Source organism: Neltuma alba, unplaced genomic scaffold (assembly GCF_004799145.2).
Source record: "Neltuma alba isolate B1F8T4 unplaced genomic scaffold, ASM479914v2 tig00006103_pilon, whole genome shotgun sequence".
In the NCBI taxonomy this organism is placed as follows: domain Eukaryota; kingdom Viridiplantae; phylum Streptophyta; class Magnoliopsida; order Fabales; family Fabaceae; genus Neltuma; species Neltuma alba.
Window position 1 is genome coordinate 24,062 of NW_021634350.1, and position 15,347 is coordinate 39,408.

Here is a 15,347-nt window from a genome sequence, read left to right on the forward strand (position 1 = left end):
ATTTTTTTACTGAAAAAATTAAAATCATTATAATAATTCAATATCTTTAGAATATTATTGTTTATAAACTAATATTAAATAATATATACTATTTTATGTTTATATAATAATACTATTAGAATTTATAAAATAAAGAATAAAAAAATTCAGGGACTTAATTGAAAATAAGGTGAACTTATAAGGACTTGATAAAAAGAAAAATAAATACAAAGACCTAATTAAAAACAGGTAAAAGTATAAGGACCTGATAAAAAGAAAAAAAACTATAAGGGCCTGATTCAAAATTAGTTAAAACTACAAGGAGCTGTGGATTAATTATCCCCAAAGCAAATGCAAGTGTCTAAGTATAAGTGACTAAATAAAATTCGACAATTTACAAGTAAAATTTAACGATTTACAACAAAAATTTGATGATTTACAAGTAACATAATAGAATTTACAACCCCAAATACAAGTGTTTAAGTGTGAAAGAACAAATGAAATTTGAAAATTTATAACAAAAGTTTATGGATTTACAATCCAAATTCGACGATTAATAAAAAACATAAAGAATTCATAACCCAAAAATATTTGCAACCTGTACATGCTTCGGAAGAAAGTTGTAAGCTGGGGCTTTGTTTGGTATAAGTTAACGTCACATGAATTTTGGTGTCTAAAAATATAGTCTAACTTCTGATAACATCATTCTCACAGGCACTTTTAAAAAATATTTTTATATAAATCGAGAGAATTCTTATTATATATTTACTTTATATATAGTAAAATCATTTTTAAAGTTATAGTTTGGTTTCCACTTAAATACCTTCTAAGAAGAACTTTAAATTTGACCATGTTTTATAAAAAGAAAAATTTAATAATGTGACTTCATTTAAAAAAATTTACTTCTCTAATTTATAAACAGAACCCCAAGGGTATATATTATATAAAAAATGAAAAAAAAATTGAGAACTACTACTTTCGGTCCTTAATATAAGAGGATGTTTGACTTTTATTTTGGTTTTAAATATAAGATCTTAATTTACTTTGCCTATTATATTTACATTTACTCATTTTTTTCCTTAAGGGGGTCCTTGCAATAATGGCAAAATTAGCCAATACACTTGATTAGTAAAAATATTTTAGAAAGACAACACATATTTATTAAAAATAACTCATTTAATTAAGGACCGGAGATAGCATTTACTTACCAACATAATTTCGCAGCAAGCACAAATTGTAAAAGCAATTCATCGATAAAAAAAAAATAAACATTCATTTTTTCCCGATAGTAAATGTAAAGACAAATTGTTTGGCGTCAACAGCCCCGATGCTTCGTTTTACTTCCTGTGCTTCCACTTTATTGTTTTGTTTTGTTTTTGCCTGAATAATGTACGTTTCTCCATACGCATACAAACAACCGACCGACAATATTGGGACCAAAATTAAAATGAAAACTAAGGAAACAAGCTGAGGCAAAAGATGCAGGGACCATCACTGAGGTCCTGATCCCCAAACTGACATCGCTGCAAGCATGAACTGTGAAAGACATGACCACATGGGAAAACTGACACTTCCGGATACATACAAGAATCCTCTCCTTCTTCTTCTTCAAATGGTGAAACTCCAACGTCTTTCTCACAAAACTCACACGTCCAACCCATTACTCTTCTCTGGTTATCTGAGGAAAAAAAAATCACAAAAGTAAAACAACCATTTCATAAACTATAACACTTTGGTGCAAAAGACGTCCTCATATGTATACATATTTAAAGGCCGCCTAGCGCACATGGCTCCCACCAGATAGAGTATGGGGAGATGAGGGAGAGATATACGTAGCCGTATCCCTTCCTTATAAAAGTAGAGAGGCTGTTCTCGGGATTTGAAAAAACGACCACCATGTTAATAGTGATAACATGCAATATTCTTCAGTGAGGTACGTTGCATTGTCACGTATTAATTAGTATTGCTGATACAGATGTATATCCAGATATATCTCAGGTGCTATTGATATATATATATATGTATGTATAGCTAGTTATATGCCATTAAGCCTTATATATACATATATAAGTTCACAAAACATAACTAGTAAGTACACATCTGATACTATACTGTAAAATTTTTCACATGGAAGAAATATATACAGTTAAATTAAGAACCAAAATTTAGGGTGTACCTTCGGATCTAATATGGCGAGTGTGAAGTTCCACTACAGGTAGGTCATCGGGATCTTCTAATAATGGTCTGTGTTTAGAAGATTCTCCTGAAAGTCTAACACTTCTCATTTTCTCTCGCCCAACTTGATGAGAAGAAGAAGATGAAGCATTATTACTGACTTCTTCGCTCCTAGGTTGATGAGCAGATCTTTTACTTGCAGTAATTTGTTTCTCTCTGTGCTCATAGCAACTCTTTGAAGGTGATTTTGTTTCGGTGCTTTGCCTTGAACTATGCGTTTCGTGAGGGAACACAGATCTGTTGTGCCTTGTTCGACTGGACGATGAACTGTGGACTTCAGTACGACTGTTCGTTACTTTAGAGCCACTGTTCTGATGCGTTAAATGTTGAGTTTGATCATCTGCAGAAAGCAAGAAAATTAAAACAAGTGAGTTTTAGATTAGTTTAAAGACGCACTAATATATTGGAATGCACTGAAATTAATATACTGAATGTAAGATCCTTCATGAAAATAAACTTTCTATTCTGGAGACTGAATTGTTTTGGAAGCTTAACGCTTGAAAGTTATCTATTGATTATATTTAATTTGTTGACATTATATGTAAAGTCACGTGTGACAATGATGTGTATACTAACAAGTTATTGGTTGAAATGGTAAACAGTCTTATTTCCATAAAGATAAGAACACAAGTTTAAATCCTGAAAAGAACATTTTAACCGAAAGAGATTAGACTCGAATTCAAAGTGATTTGAGAATATTTTGAGTTATATCGGGAAAAAAAAGAAGAGACTATATATATATAATTGAATCTACCTGTTTGATTGTTTGAAGCAGTTAGGCCATTGCGCTGATCAGTTTGCGAAGGCTCAACTGCTTTATCTTGGCTTCTGAGTCTAGTAGCAATTGGTGCATCATCATCAGCGTCCTCCTTTCTGCGACCAAACAGGGCACATTTCCCCAACCATTTTAGGTCTCTCATTTGTCTATCTGTAGAAGAAAGAGTGAAGGAGGAGAACACAGAAGAAAAAAAATGAATTGACTACTGATAGCTACCCCATATTTTTATAAGTCATGGGTAATCCTATCCTAATGCTACTTAAATACTCTATCTAATATCTAGTTCAAATCTTATTTAAATCTATTCAAAATCCAAATAAATCCTGATAATTAACGTGTCTAACAAAATATTATCTAAATCAATAATTACACATCAGTCACTGATTAAAAATACTTCTCCATAGTACGCGACCACAGATTAATAAGACTTTAAGAGTAAATTAAAATGATTTTTTTAGATTTTATTGAAAATGATGAGGATATTTTATCATTTATTCTTTTAAAATATATTTCATTTTAATCTTAAATTTTCATCGAAGATGTCATCGCTAATCTAGACGGGCGATTATATATTTATTCAAATTAAAAAAATGAAAATAATGGATTATTACTTTCAAATATGTAACATAAAAAGGAAAGTTGATAATTTAGAGCCAGAGGTAACTGTAATTTTACTCGAAAGATATCTATATCATGATATTTAGATTTTGTTTTATCAATATAATGAATTGATAATCATTGAAGCAATTTTAAGGTACGATGACAATTTATAGAGAATCAGAATTTAAATTATAAGTTTTTAATCAAAACAAATAATTAATTCTTATAGTTAAAATTTTCTTAAAATTAATATACCATGAAGTTGTTTATTTTATTTCATCTGCTAAGTGTTTTTTTTTTGTTGGCAATAACATGTGGGCCCTAGTTTAAAGACTAAGCATCAGTATCACCAAATATAAAACTATTAATGCGAGACAAAATGTATTTTTAAAGTTTATTATTCATATTTCAATAACAAAACAGTTTATTTCTATGTTTTTGTGCGATACTCAGGGCCTGCTTGGCTGCTCCTAATCAACATTGATTAGTCAATTGACTCTAAATTACTCAGTTTCTCTATTGAAAATCAAGCTTAATATGTCCCGTTCTTATACAAATTGCTTGGGATTTAAATTTTGAAATTTATAAATGAAATAACTAAATTTTGTTAAGAAAGGTTTACTTTTTACTTTCTCTGAAAAAAGGAGCATCAACGGAAGATGCTCATGTTTAAAAAAAAAAAATGCTGCAATGGTCTTGAGTTTTTTCATCTTAAAAATCAACAGTTTTGCTACAAATATAAGATTCACATATACTCCTCCTAATTATTAAGTTAATTTTGATTCTAAATATAAGACCTATTTATCATATTTATCAATTTTTTCTAAATTACTCCTATAAAGGGAGGGAGGATATTAAGAAAGATGATTATGATGTTTTAAGAAAAACATGTCATATTTCTTATAATTAATTAATTTACCTAACATCCTTAATATAATCAAATTAGTTAAATAGGTTTTTTTTATATTAAGGATCGGAGGAGTATTTGATTAATACGCATTTGTAGGATCATAATGGTTAACCCATGATGTTTCATACATAATGTGATTTACTGTAAATTTTATATTTTGTATTAATATTAATATTGATTATATTTCACTTTTGATAGTAACGTATAACATATTGAATAATTTTGAACTATATCATCAATAGTAAGTTGTCTTAATAACAACGCTACCACTATCAGCGGGATTGGGTTTAGCAGAAGGGACTAGTTCCTCACAACATGGTGAGTCAATGTTTGAATCTGTGCTGGGAGAAATGCCATATTTAGTATCTGACAGTGTTTCGAATAAGATTGCTTCCAATTAAAAGATATCTATACCTCAGCAAAAAAAAAAAAAAAAACACTACTCGTCACACTTGGATGAGGTTTTAGGTTCAGATATAATGTTGATATGTTGGTATGTGTACGTGTTTGATTATATAAAATAAAAAATGATAATATTAACTGTAAGTAGTATTAACTATATTTAGACTTCCCACAATTAAGAATGAGAGGACTGAATATCATTAAGTAAAGAGAGCAGAAGATTAATGCCTTGCTTGCATAAAAAATTAATTAACAAAAAGAAAGAAGTCCCAAACTTTAAATAATTGAAACTTTGAAAGAATTAAAGAGCTAAAATGTTTGATTCAATTAAACTGGAATGGGGAAGGGCAATCTGTAACATGACTTAAGAAATAGAGTAGGATATTAATTTCTTGCATAATATATGTATCAATTTATGTGTAGATTAACTAGACAACTAAAATGAAAATATTTAATATAACCTAAGAATTTCTATGATAAGTTTCAATTATTCAATCAAAGCTAAAGACATCTTCATGTAAAATGTTGCCTAAAATCTGATTTTCATATAATATTTTGAGAGGGTAAAAAAAAATATTAATACAAGTAGGTTCTCAAATCTTACTTTATACTAAAAGTTTGACTTGTAATTTATGTAGATTTATAAAACTTGATTCGAAAACATCCATTTAAAATTTGACTGGTAAATATTAAATCCCTTAAGATCTATTAGTGGTGAATGAAATTCAGAAAAAGCCATTTGTATAATTTTATTATTGTACCTATACTTCTCTTTTTGGGATGTGTTTGGGGGAGGAAAAGGAAAATGAATCCCTCCCCTCACTTGGTTAGAAATTTTAGAAAGGAGGAGACCTAAAATCTCTCCTTCCCTTCCCTTATTTACCCTCATTTTTCGAATTGGGCTTTTTCAAAAGGAAGTTAAATTTTTCTGACTAATTTGCCCTTATATGTTTGTGATATTCCCAATTTGGTTTGCAGGTGTACTTCTACCCCTTTTTTTTTTTCCTCCCTTTCTTGTCTTCCTGAGCAGCATCGCCGATAAAAATGATGAGGAGGCAGTATTTTTGTCAAGCGGCAAGTCTCTTTGGTTGCTATGGAGTTAGAGGAGGTGCTGGGGGAGAGAGAAGGCGATAGTGGTGGTGGTGGAAGAAAGAGGAAAGAGAGAAGAAGAGTTGAACGGCGGTTAAATAGGAATAGTGTTATACTGTTATGATGTTATCCCGATCGCCAGTCGTTACATCTTTGCCTTCTCCCTCCTCGTTGCAATGCGCAAACATTCATCATCTTCTTTCAGCTGTAATATTTTCATGGATTATTATTATTTGATTTTCTTTTCTTCTTTTAATGACTTGATTTTCTTCAAATATATTATTTTATTAATTAAGATATATATTAAAGCTACAAGAAAGGAAGAGAACAGATTTCGTTTTTTTGGGGAAAAAAAAATTAAAATGTATTAATTTTTTAAGAAAATATTATTGTATTAATATAAAAATATTATATCAGTTTTTTTTTTTTGTGTACACACAACATGATTTAGCTGAATTTTCAAAGTTATGCATTTAAATTAAAGTATGAATTAATTTTTATAATATATAAATAAAATAAAAGATAAAATGACAAATTAATTATTACTACCCCCTTTCCTCTCTTGAACCAACCTAAGAATCATTGAATATTCTTTTCCTTCTCTTTTCTCAAATTAAACTAAATAGGGCTTTTTGTGCAAGAAACTTGGAGGGAAAAGACTGAAAATTACATGCAAAACATCTAAACTGGAACAAGAGAATTTATGAAGATAAACCCCAAATAATCAACTAATGGCGCTTATATAATATTCACATCTAATAGAAAATCACAAAAGGAGGAAATATGTACAAGGAGATGGGGTTTCAAACAGAATTTGGATCATACTGTACAGAAGGTTACTAAGTTCAACTCCCGTGAAGCGCATTTCATCTCTGAAATGTCTAGTTTATTATTTACAATTGAATTCTTCTTCTTCCATCACGTCTTATCAGCTGCCAGGATGAAGCAGGATGGATCAGGAAGGGGATGCTGAATGAATGATGGCATCAGGTAACATTGCTACTGTCACTACAAAATATTCACAGCCAACAGGCAGACCATATGGGTTTGAAGTTGATCCTGAATTCAGGCTCAACCGCTCTGTTCCCGTGTCAGCAGTCAGTTGATTGGCTCTACTCAGCTCGGTCCGAGCTGAGGTAGTTGGCAGAGCCTTAACAATTTGGCGCTCAATATGCACTATCTGTCCAACAATGTAGTTAGGCCGGCTTGGAAGATGGTCAGCAAAGAGGGCCACAGATTCAGAAGATAAATAGTAGTTAGGGCAGGTTCTACTAATAGCCTCGTAATGCCCAGCTGAATTGTGGACAAAGGCAGCAATCTCATGAACTTCTAGACGACCAAAAGAAATCTTTTCTTTATTTGCCTGCAGAAAAATCATAGGGGAAAAGTAAGTTTCCATTAGATATTTTCCAGCCACAGTAAGCTCAATCCAATGGGCAGGAATCTCCAACAAGGCCACCCATGCGATCAACTGAACATCACAGATTCATTCTTCCTGGCTCCCAAAACAAATAATGGTCCACAAAACACACATTGAAGACATAGTAAAGTGATAGATGATCCTAACATAAAGACAAGAAGTTACCTGCTTCTCCAGTTGATGCTTATTGTAGTAAGTTTTGACCTGATCTGTTTTCTCCTCCAGTTCCTTCCGAAGCTGTTCGTTAGTAGTTTCAATTCTAGAGTACTTGTCAAGCAGCTCTTCACGGTGCCTCGACAAGGAACCGACTTTATCAGCTAATACACGTATGCATTTTCGGAAATCAGCTAAATCATCGTCATCTCTGTCATTAGTGGAGCTGAAAAGGAGAAAAAAATGCACAATCGTCACTCTAGATATATTCAAGTTCATGGAGCTGGTAACTTTTATTACCAGCAGTCCAGCACTTTGCCACTGAATCGCAATTTTCATTTTCTTAAAAGAGAGAATAGGTTTATACCAGTATATGAGGGGGAAATTACAAACATCTCTACCCTGAGGCATTAATAAAGAAAGTAATCAAAGCAAGTATCTTACTTGGCTAAAGATTGCGCTAAAGTACGCAAGAGATCAGCAACACCAGCCACACTACCAGGAGAATAAACACAGCTCTTAAGTCTTTCAAATAGGCTGCGCATTCTGAGGAAAGATGCACGCAGCAAAGCATACTCTGAGGCTCTTCTATCAGCAGAACTTTTTTGTGTTTGAGCCTCCTCTCTTGCCTCATGCAAGCAATTCTCCAAGTGAGCACAATTCATCTGTTGTACACGAGGAACGTCAAATTAAAGAAAATAATGGGACTCATTTGGACCACGGACCCCATGTTGAGATAAGTAATATCATATAAAATCAATAATGTCCTGAAAATTACTATGGAAAATGAAAACAAGTGGGAAAAAAAAAAAAAAAACCTTTATGGTAAGAAATTCGACAATGTATAGTTCATCCAGAATGGCTTTTTATCCTTATCCAAGCCTTAGAGGCCTAAATATAAGTCAAAAGTATAAAGTAACCTTCACGTTCACTTGAATTAGTATGTTGTTGTGCTTCCATGGCTCCAACTAAAAACAGTTAAAAATTTTGGTTTGGTTGGCTTTTACCAAGTGGCCCACTCACTCCAAAAAATTGTCAGCAAGTAGTTTTTAAAAAATAAATGAAACAATGCAATATAATTAAGTTTGAAAGAAAAAAATTCACTACACGCACCACATACTTACAATTGAGTTGCTGGCAATCAAGTTCAATGGCAATCTAACCAAGTAACCAGCATAAGTCATATGAAATTAACTCGTCAACTAGAAACATTGCCATCGGTTGGCAACTCAATTGGTTTTCTTAAAATATAGAAGCCTAGGAAGTCCCATATCGTAAATAAATTGTGTTATCATTTAACTGGAACTCCAAAAACAGCAGCGTGAGTTAAGGTGAGGATCGACAGTGCATGATGGAGGGTAATGAAAGAGGACACATGTAACAATTTATTTATGGTCTTTCACAGAATAATTTGAACAATTTCTCAGATGAAATGCCGAAGAATGCAAATTTAAGAGCTCGTTTGGCATAAAATGAGTATGGAAAAAGGAATAACAATGAAAAAGCTTATGTCCCACAAACAGGGAAGCTCTCTTACCAAAAAGGTCATTTTGCCATTCATCAACACAATGAAAAAAAAAAAAAAATTTCACACACCTTTTCCCTTTCATTAAATCCCTTTTCTACGTACCAAATGTCGCCTCAATGAAAGAGGGGGAAAATGGGATAGAGATTGATGGAATTAACAGAAACAAAACATTGAATAGATGAAGAAAGCAAAGCTAGTGCTTTTCAGCAAACTAATTTAGCACCCCAAAATTATGTAATCAGGTTCACATACCTGAGATTCATCAAGGAGCTTTCGACTTGCTTCTAACTCCCTTCTAAGGGAAGCAACCTCCTCCAAAACAGCTTTAAGCTCAGTTTCAGTTTCATTTAGTTGTTTAGACTTGTCTGCGACTGCACTTTGCAGCTCCAACAACTTATCATCATGAACTTTGGAATCCAAGTCTGAAGGAGCTACTGAGTCACAAGGCACAAGGTCCTGAGGCAAAGGCGTGCTCTCAGCTGTAGAACTGTTTGTTAGTGACATGCCTAGTTGCCCTACTATCTTATCTTTGCCATCTTTATCCCCACCTTGTACTTCTGCGCGATGATGCTCCACTATAGATGAATCCAATTGTGAGTTTTGGACTCCAGAGGAATCCAACATGTTTTCATCTGCCCCATGATCTAAATCTTTGCCCGTATTAGCTGTGAATAGGCTACCAAGCGCTGCATCCAAGGAACTTGAGAGGCATGAAACCTCATCCATGGGCTCAGTAGTAGATACATATGGCATGTGGACCTCACCACTAGCATATTCTGGCTTGCAATTATTTGCCTTCTCAGCCCGAAGGGCAAAGTCTGCTGCATCATCTACGCTGGAAATATTCTGCCCTTGCACATACTTATCAGACAATTTCTGCTCCAATTCTTGGATACGTTTCTCATACGAGACACACTGCATATGCTTCATCTTAAGCATGGATTGAACTTGTTTAGTGTATTCATCTTTTAAGTGCAAGGCTTCAGCTGTCTTCTCTGCAGCATTCTTCAATATTTTATCCAGCCTATCATCATCCAGTGACTCATACTCTATCTCAGGGCAGAGAGAACAAATTAAGGCTATGCTCGAAGCAAGCTCAGCTTTAAGTTTTGCATTCTCAACTTCCATCTTGCTAGTCCCCGCAATTTCTACCAACTCATTGCCATCAAGAAGCTCCTCAAAATCATCTCTCTCATTGAAGTCGGCAGCAATATCTACAGCCTCAGCTGATAGAGAGCCATCACCTGACAAAGCAGATGTACCTTTAAAGCTTCCATGCTTCTCCAGCTTGAACGCAATTCCTGTAAGGTGCTCAGGAGCATAGAAGTCCAGATCTGATATGTCAATATGAAGCAAATTACTGTCAAATGGAGTTATATTGACATCGCATTGGCTAGGGGTGTCAAACAAGCCCATAGATGCCAAGACTTCTCTAGGTATGTATGCAATATGTGCTCTCAAAAACTCCTCCCTTTTCCTGATCTCAACCTCCCGCTTTCTAGCAAGCTTCTCAGCCAGTTGCCCAGCCATGCCCATATACAGCTTCATAGAGGCCTTTCGCCTCACTATTTCTGCAAGGCAAGCCCTATATGCGGGACCGATACCATGGAACAACCTTAAATCCAGAAATAAATCATCCTGCCGAGCCATAGCCTCCTTGAAGACAGGAAACTGCAGTTTCTGGTCTTTGATGAGATGTGAAACATAAGTTATGCTTTGCATGTATCCATGCACAAAGATGTTCATCTCATTCTTCTTGTCCTGGCAAAAGTCAAGTAGCTTAGATATAGCACGGTCACAAGCCTGCATCTTAGGCAAGTGATTATTGTCATGAACATGATACATAGGACCCAAGGCTGAAACCGCATCATGGGGTCTAAGTGAGGAAGATAATTGGCCAGACAGACAATCATCCACCAGTTTCTTTACTGTGTTAACATCTTTGCTGCAGAAATTCCCAAAAAAAAGGTTGAGATAAAATGTGATGATATCACATATTAACAAGTAGATAAAGAGTCATAGGATGAAGCAAATATAAACATATGGAATAAGAAATAAATACTGCAAATAGAGCATTCACTTTATAGCAAGACTTAAAAATATAAAGCAGCCAACATCTGATGATGTTTGATGCATGTGAAGCAAATTTTAATCAGCTGGTCTAGCAAGCATTAAACCTTAATAGTATCCCACCGGCAATATGATCCTAAGTAACTTCTTCAAGCCAATCGTACACTAACTAATGCAAATTTTAATCAGCTGGTCCATCGAGCTTTAAACCTTAATAGTATCCCACTGGCATTATGATCCTAAGTAACTTCTTCAAGTCAATCGTCCACTAACTGATGCTTCAAAACTCAATTAGCGCTATTAGTCTATTGCACAAGATGTCTTATTTGGCATCTGAATAAATTCTCCCTTTTATCTCCTTATTTACATCTTTTTCAATTTCCTGAACATCTTCAGCCAACAAGTACCCTAGTCAAATTCATTATACGTTTTCCCACCTTACGTCCTGCACAAGAATCCTCCTTCTTCAGTATCCCTAAAAACTATCTAACAAACCTTAGTTTCACAATAATGGAGCTAAAGCATACCTTCCATGCAAATAGATCCAATCTAAAAGCCTCAAAGATAACAAACACCACCCCCCCCCAAAAAAAAATGAAAACATCAAGCTCAGTCCATTATCCATTCCATATAACTTTCCCTAAAAAACGGCAGCTATACATGTATATGAGTATTTCTTTTCTATTTCAAATAAAGCATGGATAAAATTAAGACTGTTGAGAAAGTGAACGAAAACTAACCTCAGAGATTGCATGATACTCTTTTGTTCGGTTAAATATCTGAGATGTTCTTTTATTGTTTGTTCTAAATTCTTAATGGGAAGAACAACTCTACCACACAACAGTTCTTCAGCCCCGCGCTTCAATTCTCCAAATGTCTGCTTAAATTGAGAAACTTTGTTCTCAAACTGCTTGTGAGAGCTTTTGCAATTCTCTACGGACTTACGCAAGTTCTCCTCCTTCACAAAATCCAGTAAGCATTTACGAGTAGAAGTCTGCAAGGCAGGGTGAAGTTTGAGGGATTTTAATTTCTCAGCATCCCTCCCAAAATTGACCAAAAGATCCGAATGCATCCGGTGCTGCTGCAGGTAACGTTTCATGAAGTCCCCATAGTTTTGGTTAATCATTCTATAGAACTGCTCCAAATTACCTCTTGCAATCTCCAGTGCTCTCACTTGAACCATCTGTTCCCTCAAAAGCCTCTCACAGTGATCATATTTCAGTATGGTACGACTGTAAATTGCATGCCCCCTTTGGTAATGATATCTGAATTGCCTCTCATACGAAGGTAAAGCCTTCAAAGCAGGATCAGACGCATCATCCAGAGGGTGAGGATCATGGGAGGACGATGGCGGTGAAGGCTCCAAATTATCATGGATATTCACTTGCTCCGGTGGTGGAGGGGTTGAGTTGGTCTGGAGTCTAGCTTTATTGAATATGAACACTTCTCTTTCATCAGATGGAAGCTTATAAAAAGATAAAGGCCTCTGTGATTCAAGCTTCATATCCAGACAGAGAACAAGTTGATCACTGAGATTAATCCCTGTTTCTGATGCAATATGCCGCATGACGGCCTCAACAAGCATGGTTTCATCACAGCTCAACTCATATGAGCGTCCATTTTCGGCAATATGAACTAGAAGCTTACCTTCATGGACCAAGCTTCCAGTAATGCTGGAACTCATGGTTGATTGTCGATTTTAAATCAAACAGCCCCAAGCAATTTACTCCGACCTTTTAAATGGATTGAGAGCTTGGCGAATTCCCAGATTATTGAATTCGCAAAGACCACCCCACAATTCGGCACATAAGGAATACACTTCACGATATATGAAATTTATATAATCAACCCAGCGCGAAATACTGCAACGATAGTTCGACTGTCAATATAACCAACAGATTTTCGTGGGAAATCACGAACCTTGGCCTTCGATCTTATCAAAACCGTAGAAGAATTCAACCCCCAAAATGAAAACAGCCCACCAGTAATGACGCTGAGAGTGGAATTCCTCTTATCACTGGTCAAACAATCAATCAAAATGCCAGAGAGAGACCAAGGTCACAGACCCAAATAACGCTCCGCAACCATGACAAATTAAGCCGCCGCCACGCCCACCCCGGCACAAAGAAACCGGAATCCAAGGAGGGTAAGAGCAGGTATACCCAAATTAAAACATAAGAATGATTTTGATCCAGACAAAAGGTGAGAATCTTGAACAGAGCGGCGAGGATAATTCGAATTGATTACGTGAAGATATTGATTTTCGTAGTATCAATCCAGCACAAACCCATTACGAAACCCTTGAAGATTTCTTATCATCGCTGCAATCGCTGTAATATATAAAATTTTTCTTTCTGTCACCACAATTCCACAAATTCTTTTCCACCAAAATTTTCTTTTTGAAAAACTCCTCGGAATCTTTTGCGAGAAGTACTAAACTGGCTGATCGCAATCTACCGGAGTGAATCTCTGTGACTCTTTCCTCCACCCTCACAGCCAGCACTTTGAAATCATCTTCTCAGTATAAGTAAAAGACTAAAAACCCCCATAAAATATAAAAGAACCCAACCCATTTCATCAAAAAATAATCCAACTCATCTGATCTGGATAAATACATAAAATATATTTAACATGTAAAGCAGGATATTTAAGTACTGATGACGGTAACTATTTTTCCATCAAATATTTGTAATGTAATTTTTTTTATCAAAAATAATATTAAAATCAAAGATAATAGTAATATTTCTAAAAATAAATTTTTTTGCCAGCAAATATTTCTAAAAATAAATTAGATTAACCTAACATAAAATTAAATATAAAGCTGAATTATCACAAATTAAGTGAAAATTTCTTATAACATATGTAATATTATAAACATAATAAATTTAGTATTATTCATATTCTTGACCTCAAAAACGCAGAGAACTCACATGACGGATCAAATCAAAAACCTATGAAAAAAAAAAATAATACCACATTTGGTTCTAATTATAAGAGCTAGTTGATTAATTTGAGGAGATTAAGAAAAGAAGTTAATTTAGTTATTTGTAATAAATATATACTCCTCCGATTCTAATTATAAGACCCAATTGACTTATTTGAGGAGATTAAGGAAGTAAGTTAAGTTGGTTATTTATAATAAATAAGTGTTGTCATTCCTAAAATATCCTTGCTAATTAAGTATATTGGCTAAAACTATCATTATTAGAAGGATTATCTTGAAAAAAAATACATAAATATAAGAGATAAAATGGATTGGGGTCTTATAATTAGAACCAAATAAAAAGTCAAATGGGGTCTTATAATAAGGACCGGAGGAGTATTGTCTTTTCTAAAATATTCTTACTAATCAAGTGTATTAGCCATAACTACTATTATTAGAAGGATTGTCTTAAAAAATATGAGAAACAAAATAGATTGTGATATTATATTTAAAATCAAATAAAATCTTATATTAAGTATCGGAGTAATAACTAACGGCACATAAAACTCAGGACGTTATATGTAATTCCCCGGGGGGATTTCGTACAATTAACGAAAGTTTACTTAAATAAATAAAAGATAACCGTCCATGAGCTTATAATGGGATTTGAATACTATTTGCTTTATACCGTCGGCTGCGGGATTACGTATACAATATGATTAGCCGAAAAAATTATAGTAAAGGAGAAAAAGGGAAATGCAAATCAAATACTACTACGTTGGAGTTAACTATACACAAGGGGTTAATCATGTGATCATATACTATAATTAAAACTAGACATAATCTGAATTTGGATGACTTGATGAAGTCTTATATTTAATTAATTATAAACACTAGCAAAGGTGGTTTAACATATAAATGAGGCCAAATAAAGAAAAAACTTCTCTTGCAATATGTTCATCACTATAAATAATATGATGATTTTTTCATTAGATAAATTTTATTTTGATTTAATTAGTAAATGTACTTTTTTTGCCGCCAATTATTAAATGTGTTTCAAACATTGTTTTAACTGAAATGTATTTATAAGCTATAACTTTAAAGTGATCATAAAATAGACACAGTATATTTGGCGTACATTAATCCCAATAAAGGTCATTTTTTTGGTGCATAATCTCATTGGTACAATGTATTTACATTTCAAAGTAATGATTATTTTACGCCGTAAAAGAAATATATTTATATTGGAGTATAATAAAG

At 33.8% G+C, this 15,347-nt stretch overlaps 1 protein-coding gene across 1 annotated transcript; it reads right to left on the reverse strand.

Moving 5' to 3' along the window:
- Positions 1-6,693: 6,693 nt before the first annotated feature.
- LOC114749625 (autophagy-related protein 11) lies at positions 6,694-13,482 on the reverse strand. Its single transcript, XM_028938146.1, has 5 exons — positions 11,905-13,482; positions 9,347-11,039; positions 8,011-8,231; positions 7,579-7,792; positions 6,694-7,356 (listed from the first exon to the last, which is right to left on the reverse strand). The coding sequence occupies exons 1-5, from the start codon at positions 12,846-12,848 to the stop codon at positions 6,949-6,951; spliced, it is 3,480 nt and encodes a 1,159-aa protein (XP_028793979.1). The 5' UTR covers positions 12,849-13,482; the 3' UTR covers positions 6,694-6,948.
- Between the last annotated feature and the right edge of the window lie 1,865 nt (positions 13,483-15,347).

What these genes read in the sequence shown, in the direction of transcription:
- LOC114749625 (XM_028938146.1), bottom strand. Translation starts at nt 12,848, where the DNA reads ATGAGTTCCAGCATTACTGGAAGCTTGGTCCATGAAGGTAAGCTTCTA. An exon ending in AGCTCCTTGATGAATCTCAG is followed by an intron (nt 8,232 to 9,346) that starts GTATGTGAACCT and finishes CGTGTACAACAG; the next exon opens with ATGAATTGTGCTCACTTGGA. An exon ending in TTAGCGCAATCTTTAGCCAA is followed by an intron (nt 7,793 to 8,010) that starts GTAAGATACTTG and finishes TCTCCTTTTCAG; the next exon opens with CTCCACTAATGACAGAGATG.